The following is an 8,257-nucleotide window of genomic DNA, read 5'->3' as shown; positions in this document are numbered from 1 at the left end:
TCTTTTTCTTTCCTTTTCCCTTTTTCTTCTCTCAGGTACTATATTATGTTGATAATTAATTTGTTAATATTGTTTTGATCTGAACATGTGTTGAGGGACTGGGAAAGGGATTATTTATGAACTTCATTGATTTGCGGCGTGCTTCAATTCAAAATGACTGAGGGGCGGCGGCGGTTGATGATGATGGCAGTTGCAGCAGCAGAGCTTCATTAGAGAGGAAAGCAGTGGAGCATCGAGAAAGTTAGTCAAGTGAAAGTAGACAACAGTTTTATCGGTAAAGCAAAAATGGAGGACAAAGAAAATGTAAATGGATCTGCACAGAACAAACTAAACAGCACTCTGGGGGAAAATATAATTTCTCCAAAGGCCTTAAAATCTCCCACTGTATTGAAGCAAATTGATACAGCTACAAATTGTATTTCTCTGTTCAGTACTAAAGCAGTTTCTGACCCTGCCGAAAACAAAAACAAGGGCACCCCATTCAGTAAGACATTCTCACTCAACAGAAATGCAAAAGAGAAACAGCTGAAAATAACTACCCCCAATCCTGGTGCATGCCTCTCGGAGAAGCGTGTACTTGGTTCATATCGTGGTAGGATTGTGTCATCTAAGATAAACTCATTCAGAAAAGTTCCAGAAAACCAGAGTAAAAGACATTCTTTGGATGTTCCACCTAAGTCAGTGGTGAGAACTGGAACCACAGAGAGTAGTAAGTGTACTAGGGACACCAAGATTACCAGCACAGTAGGTGCTTCTAAGCCTGAAGGTGTAACCCTTCTCCAAACAGGCCAACTGTGAGAGTGTCTGTCAGCCATCCCAAGGCCATTCTGTCTCACGAGAAGCAATCTCTTAGTAGTGCATTAATGCATAAAGGAGAAGCCCAAATAAACCCTGTCCGAAATTGGAAACCAGTGTTAAAGGCTGTTCCACCCAATACTAATAATTCTGTGCACAGAACAAAGAAACCTAATGTATCTAAAACTGTAAGAGAAACTTTAGCAGGACCTCTTTCTGAAACCCGTAGTACCGTGTCAGCTTCAAAATCAGTTGACAAGAGAAACAGTATTCGGTCAAGATCTTCGGAAGTGAGAAGAACTCAGCTAGCTGAATGGCAGTCACAGGAAGGGATCAAGAAGCCACTTGCTCCAGTATTTGCTGTTGCTCAGACTGAAATAGAAACAGTTGGGCAAACTGTAATAGAACCAGCTAAGTCATTTTGGGCTGCTATAGCAGAAGAAGATGAACAAGGAATCGTCAGTGATGGAGTTAATAAGACACTTGCAGAATGTTTATCCTTAATTGAGACGGGTTATTCCACGTTGCAAAAACTCATACTTCAAGTTCCTGATGCAAAAAAGCTTGCCAAATATTGGGTATGCCAGATGCACCTTGAACAGTTTCGCTCCACTGAAAAGGTGCTTGGTATTTATGAAAGTGCCATTCTAGCAGGAGCACAGCCAAACGATGAATTATGTCATGCGTTAGCTGATGCTATGAAGGCTACAACAAATCTAAGAAAATCTGATGAAGAATGTGTGAGGAAAGAAATCACTCAAAATGATGAGGCAAAGGAAGTCAATTTAGATAAAAATAAGATAGACACTGTTTCCAAGGAAGCTCCTTTGAATAAAAATATGGACTCAAGTAATGAAGAGAATTTCCCAAATGCAGTTGAAAAAAGTCCAAGAAACGAACAGAGTTGTAAGCCTGCGTTATGTAAAAAAGAGGAGGAGAGTGACAGCAACACAGACAAAGATGAAATCTTGGAGTTTAAAACTCCTGAAAATGACAACATGGGATCGTTCTTAATTAAATATAATTTGCCAACTACTCCTTATTTGGAAAGTGCAAAGAAAAAACTACAGTGTGAAGTAAATGATTCTGCTGTTAAGGATCTGAAATATCTAACCCCTGTGAGATACGCTCGCCACATAGATGAGAAGAAGTCCAAGTTGCCAAAAGAACTGAAAGAGCGCAACCTTTGTGTTTCTTCGCTTCAAGAGCTTGGAGAAATGGGAGATGATGGTACTGGTTTCATCTGTAGACAAAACAGTGCCCTGCAAAAAGTTTATCCACAAGAACTGTCCAAAGAGTGATAGTACCATTTTAAAAAAGATTGTGTTCAGCTCCTGTAGCTCTGTATAAATGAATGCTTCTCTTTCTTACTATGGTATTAAAATATCAAATAAATAGGCCGTGGGGATGATACACTCCCAACTTGTATGGTCTTGGCAGCAACATTCACCATGGATAACACTAACCTTATTTTTATTTTAACCTGGAAAACAGCTTTAAAAGCATTTTCTTTGTATTTAACTAAAGTGTCTATCTGTCGCCTTCAAACATGTAATCAATAATTATCTTCCCACATCTGGTACTATTTGTAGTGTACTTTATAGATATCTTCTCAGATCTGATATATTTACTTAATAGTTCCTAAACTAGTTCCTAAACTAAATTATTTCCATATTATTTAATTATTTAAATGTTTTTAAAGAAATGTGTTAGTGTTGAAGATAAAGCAGATTTATTTCAATGAACTGTTGGCACAAAAGTATAGTGTTTAAGATTAAGAATTCAGCGGTAGTGTAAAAAGATTAGTTAAGAGTTCAGTATATTAAAGTAAGTTTATACAGGAAGATTTCAGTAATCAAGGAAGTTTAATAAAGTTCAGAAAAAAAAGAACTGGAATGTAACTGATGGTAATTCACTAAATGTGGGTTTTGTACAATTCATCTTCAAAATGTGTTAAATTTTGTTTTAATAAAAATAAAAAACATTTATTGGAACAAAAAAAGAACTTCATTGATTTGTAATGCTTTTATATTTTCATTTGATTGCTATTGTATTTACATTGTTATTGATTTTGTCTTGTTTAAGTATTGGTCAGGGGATTGGGAAGGGATTATTTCTTTTTATTGTATTTTCTGTATTATATTTTCTTAGCCACATGGATTCCCTGTGATTGGGCAGGATACAAATAAATCTATTATTATTATTATTATTATTATTATTATTATTATTATTAATGTTATATAGCACTATAAAAATCCCCTTTGTTGTTAATGATAAATTCCCATAGGTTGGTTGGGATACAAAGATTTTCACCTGTGCCACCAAAAAGATAGCAAGTAAGGATTCACCCTAACCTCCCTAGGGAGGGATTTCCAAAGTCTGGGAACCACCACAAAGGAGGGTCTCACCTATGTTTCCATCAAACATACTTCTGAAGGCTGTGGGACTGAAAGAAGGGCCTTCCTGAAAGATCTTATTGCTCAAGCTAGCTTATATGGGAAGATATCATCCTGGACTTGAGCTTTATGGAGCTTTATAGTTCATAATCAACACTTTGAACTGTTGTGGAAGAAAGAAAGCATAATGCTTAGAGGATTTTGTACCAATAGCTATCAATAAGATAATTAAAATAAACAGTGTTATGTTGCTCCTCCCATTTGCTCTAATAGGCAGGATGAAGTTCATGGTAGTAGCCAGCAGGGGGAGAGGCCCATAAACAATTGAGTCAGTGGCGGGGTACAGACCGCCAGAAAGAGGCGGCCGGGAGCCGCCTCTCTTTTTTACGTAGCCATGCTGCAACAACCAAATTGTGTGGTGTGGTTGCGTGAAAAAAAGAGTGCTGAAAAGCAGACACTTTTTGCCCCGCCGTAAACAGCTGGCAGCAGCGCGAGTATGTCGCTGCTGCATGGCTCCATCTGGATGCTGCACAGGAGTGACATTATAGCTGTGTGCACTGTCTAGACGGTGCTGCACAGCTATGGCATCATGGCGACGTGCTAAGGTTGCAGGGTGTGTTCATGCGCCGCCACGAGGCAACCCTAGCATGTCGACATGATGCCGCAAAGGGCCTGTCTGTACAGGGCCAGTGTTACAGCCAAACAGAACTTTGTTAGGGGAGTGTGGGGGATGCAGACTGCATGTCATGGCCAGCCACGAGGATGACTCGGAGGACACAGCTCCTCAGGTACAGGAGGAACCTGAAGCTGTGCCAGGCCCCAGTTCTGCCCTGCCGGGTCCCAACTCTGCTCTCCCAGCCCCAGTGGATTTGACTCAGCCAGACCCTAACTCAGAGGGAACTTCTCCAGTGGAGCCTGGGGCTCATCAGCTCAGCCTTGCCCCAGTAGAAGTGCCAGACTTGGGAGACATAGAGGATCAGAGTATTGAGATTTCTTCCTTCAGCCAGAGGAGATCAGAAAGGATATGCCTTCAGCGTTCCAAGAGGCTTGCTGAGAAATGCTCATTAACCACTCAGCAGCTGTGATAAGGGAGCTAGATATAAGGCACCTGGCAGATGCTGAGCTCTCTTTGTCAGAGTCTATTAGTTCTCAGTAGTGAATGCTGCTTGATCTGACTCCTGGCTTCCTAGACTGCATTTGAATCCTTGACCTCAGACCAGACACTTGACCAACCCTCTGGCACTCTTGACCTTAGACCGGACTGGTAGTATTGCTCTCTGTAATCCTGAACTTTGGACAGGCTAGTGGCTTATTCTATTGGATGTCGTTTGGTATTGTTGCTTGAGGAACTGCTTCTTGGCAACTCAGCATGGTTTCCTTTTGCCAAGCAGGCTCTTATCAGCCATGTGAGTGTGTGTTGGCAGCATTCCCGGACACTGCACCAGGTGACACTCTAGGGGGCAGGGTGACACCACTGCTTCCAGACATCTGCCTTTTCGCAGAAACAAGCTGTGGGGTTCATCTGCATTCCTTTAAAATGTTGAAGAGATGCTGTGTGTGGGGGGGGGAAGGCTCAGTGGGAGGAGAAAGGAGAGGCCCCAGGTTTTTTAAATTTAATTTAATTTAATTTAAAATTTTAAACATAAAATAAACATAAAATTTTACCAAATTTTACCAGATGTTTTATTTAACCACATGAAACTCAAGTCACCCCTTTAAGCCTGCGGATTTGAAATCCGCAGACCTAAAAATCCACGGAGGGGGAACCGGCATTAACCCCAGTGGGGCGTGCACCCATGGCATGCTCTCCGCATGCAGGTGCCCCATTCAAGCTTATGGGGCTTGAATATGTGCAAGTTTTGGAACTCACAAGGGGGTCCAGAACGGATCCCCCACGAGTTCCAAGGGACAACTTTACAAGCCTCTTCATGATGGTGTGTGCACACAACCATGCCAGAGCAGTTGTGCACACATCATGTCATCATTGGTAAGAATATGACTCGAGGTTCTGCGTTTTTTGCCATCGGGAGGGGGGGGGGAGTCTGGATCAGAACCCCTGCAGACATGAAGGGGGAACTGTAAATGCATTTAGGCTGTGCGTATGATATTGTAATTTAAAGGTACAGTATAATTTTAATTTTGCCAGTTGCTTCATGTCACAACTATTACCATTACATTCAGTGATATATGGGAATTATGACTGATGAGTAACATCAGAACAAAAATTTTTTTAGTAAGGATTCTGTATTGTGTGGCATGGGAAGGGGTTAATGGAGGGGTGACACTATGTGTTACCACACAGAGTGATGCCATTGCAGCAGAACAAGTAGAAAGCCAAGTGTGGAAAGGAAAAAAGGAGAAAAAAGAAGACTATTAAAAAGAGCCTAGACCTCCTCACACCAACACCAAAAATTAATCTCAGTTCTGTGTCAGGAGGATAATTCCCCTTCCACTGATAAAGAACATCTCAGCAGGTGAAGAACGGCCATCCCTCCATCCCAACTTGTTCTGTGGTGGCTACTGATGGAAAGAACAGCAGCCAACATCTTCTGGACATAAGCCCTTCTTCTACTCCTATCCTGTTATCCTTGTGTGTCCTGTCTTCTTAGATTGTAAGCCTAAGGGCAGGGAACTGTCAAGTTAACAATTATAACCCGCTCATGTAAAGCAGCATGTACACTGATGGCACTATTAAATAAAGGATGAAGGTGAGAATGATGATGATGTCTGAATGCAGTAAATCTACTTTACAGACAACTGCGCTCTGTAGCCTTTATCTCTAAGTAAACATGGGTAGGATTACCTCAGTGTGATATATGGAATGTAAAAGTGCCATCTTCTTGGATTGTAGCTTCATTTTTAGGTTCTTCTAACCAAGCAGCTTTTAATATATAGCCATGTTTTAGTACAGAGCAATAAGAAAATGCTTGCAAGTATCACTGAAGATTGATAGGATGTTGGGGAAAAGGTTACAGTTATAGCAAAAAGAAACTTGAGTTCATCTGGAAGTCAATATTTTTTGTAAAAAAAAATTCATAACTTTCTTCTTATACTAAAATCCAAAAGAGCCAGTGGAATATCTAGGTCCTCCAGTGCAACTCTATGGTCACCTTTAACCAAAAATTGCACCGAAGGACCTAGAGATTCCTAAACAGAGCATTCCATTAGGCATTTGTAGCTCCTCCAGTGTAATTCTGTGGTCAATATCTGGCAGATGTTGATCACAAGAGTTTCACTAGAGGACCTAGAGATTGCTAGAGAGGTGTTCTCTCAGGTAATAATACAGTGTTTTTGTTATTTGTAGTTTTTCCACATACACGGAGGTCCTGTGCCCCTAACACCAGCAAATGTGGTGGGATGAGTGTAATAGATTTGCCTCGGGGATGTCATAAGTAAAAAAACAACTTGAAGGCACACAACAACAACAAAAATGCTAAAATGCAATACGGTCCATTGGTGCAGGTACTAGTGGAAAACACAGAGTATCTAAAGACAGAGAATAATGATAGCCAGGTGAGTTAGTAGCCTGAAGGCTGCTCACATTTCTACTATATCCAGTAGTATTATATGCAGCAAAATGGTTTATTAAGGACCCAAGAACTACATCAATTATTTAACAATACAATAAATTGAGCAGTCAGTTTCTTAATGCAGATCAGAGCCTTGCAATGTCTGAAACTCTCAGCATCAGATTTTGCAGAATTTAAAAATCAAAATGAAGGGTATTAAGCGTTCTTTCTAAAATATGGTTAAACATCATCAAATACAATGTATTTATTGGCATTATGTGAATTTTCACTCAGACTGATTCCATATTGGTTAGACTGAAGTAAAATAGGAGGCAAAGGATGTTATTATTCCCGTTCTTTGATAACAATTAATGCACTCCTTTAAAGAACTGGAAATATTTAAATATCTTTTTAAATTTCTTTGGAAATCAGGCACAATAGAAGCATGGTTTGGAAAACTTGAGGGGGGTTGGCCGACAAGTTCTAGCACCTCCAGCTAATATGGCCACTTGGGATTCTGGGAATTGTAGTCTCAAAAAGTAACTTTTCCAAGTTCTGAATGGAGTGAAGGTATGTAGAGATATAATGATCTTAAGCCAGTTCAAAGACCAAAGTAATGCTAACACTGAAATATAACAAAAAAAGTACTACCTATTTATCTGACATGCTTGCTTATGTGGAGGTAATCCTAGCCAGGATAGCAAAACTGTACAAGAAGGATTTCTAATTCTAACATGAGACTGGAACTGCACCACATTGTCCCAAGTTCAGATAATTGCTAGTTAGTGCTTAGATCATTTCACTATCAAAAGAAACTACACTTGCTCCTCTCGGTTCACAGGGGATCTGTTCCAGACCCCCCTGCAAATGGAAATAATGTGGATATTCAAACCCCATTGGTTATAATGGCACCATGCTCCTGTGCATGCTGCCACAGCTGCACCATGGGTGTGTGTGCCATTTATTACTTCCTCTCTTGCTGTCCATGGAGGACCAAAACCGTGGACTCCAAGTCTGCAAACGGGGAGGAATGAGTGTAGTAGTCAGTATTATCATGTTAAACACTGCTTAGAACTATTTGAAACTTTACAAATTTAGATGCATATCTAAGGGATGAAGCAGATATGATCACAAATGATCTGTCAGTAGGAGCATTTTTGGCTGCTCTTCTTGCTGGTGGCTTTGGGCCACCTTAGGCAGTCTTGGAGCTGCTGGTTCAAGGCCATGCATCATTTGCACACCACATACCCAAAGCCGTGTGGAAGCTACTCTGTTGGCTCATCTGTTTCGGGCCCAACATATTTGAAATGTGCACCTTAAAATGTACAATGAATCTAAAAGACACCTATTTGCCAGTTTAGAATATTAGGACTGCTGTATTAATTTTGTTCATGTTCAACAATGCTGAATGCTAGAAATGGGAAGACTGAACCGTTGTTGTAAGTTGGGGGGGACTATTAATTTTTTTATCTTGCCTTGATTGATTCATTATTTAATTCATTTATTTTCAAGACAAACTATGGGATTTAGAAAGAATGGCATGGCTGTTTTTACTGT

At 40.3% G+C, this 8,257-nt stretch overlaps 1 protein-coding gene across 1 annotated transcript; it reads left to right on the top strand.

The window, feature by feature from the left end:
* The first annotated feature begins 285 nt into the window (after positions 1-285).
* On the top strand, positions 286-2,096 carry LOC149311125 (cytoskeleton-associated protein 2-like). The gene is given in 2 exon segments (XM_089529482.1): positions 286-774; positions 777-2,096. Coding segments are annotated over 2 exon segments (1,809 nt in total).
* The last annotated feature ends 6,161 nt before the right edge of the window (positions 2,097-8,257 follow it).

Source organism: Sceloporus occidentalis, unplaced genomic scaffold (genome assembly GCF_023333645.1).
Source record: "Sceloporus occidentalis isolate IW3139 unplaced genomic scaffold, rSceOcc1.0.p SCAF_6, whole genome shotgun sequence".
NCBI classification, from domain to species: domain Eukaryota; kingdom Metazoa; phylum Chordata; class Lepidosauria; order Squamata; family Phrynosomatidae; genus Sceloporus; species Sceloporus occidentalis.
This window is presented reverse-complemented; position numbering and strand designations above follow the sequence as displayed.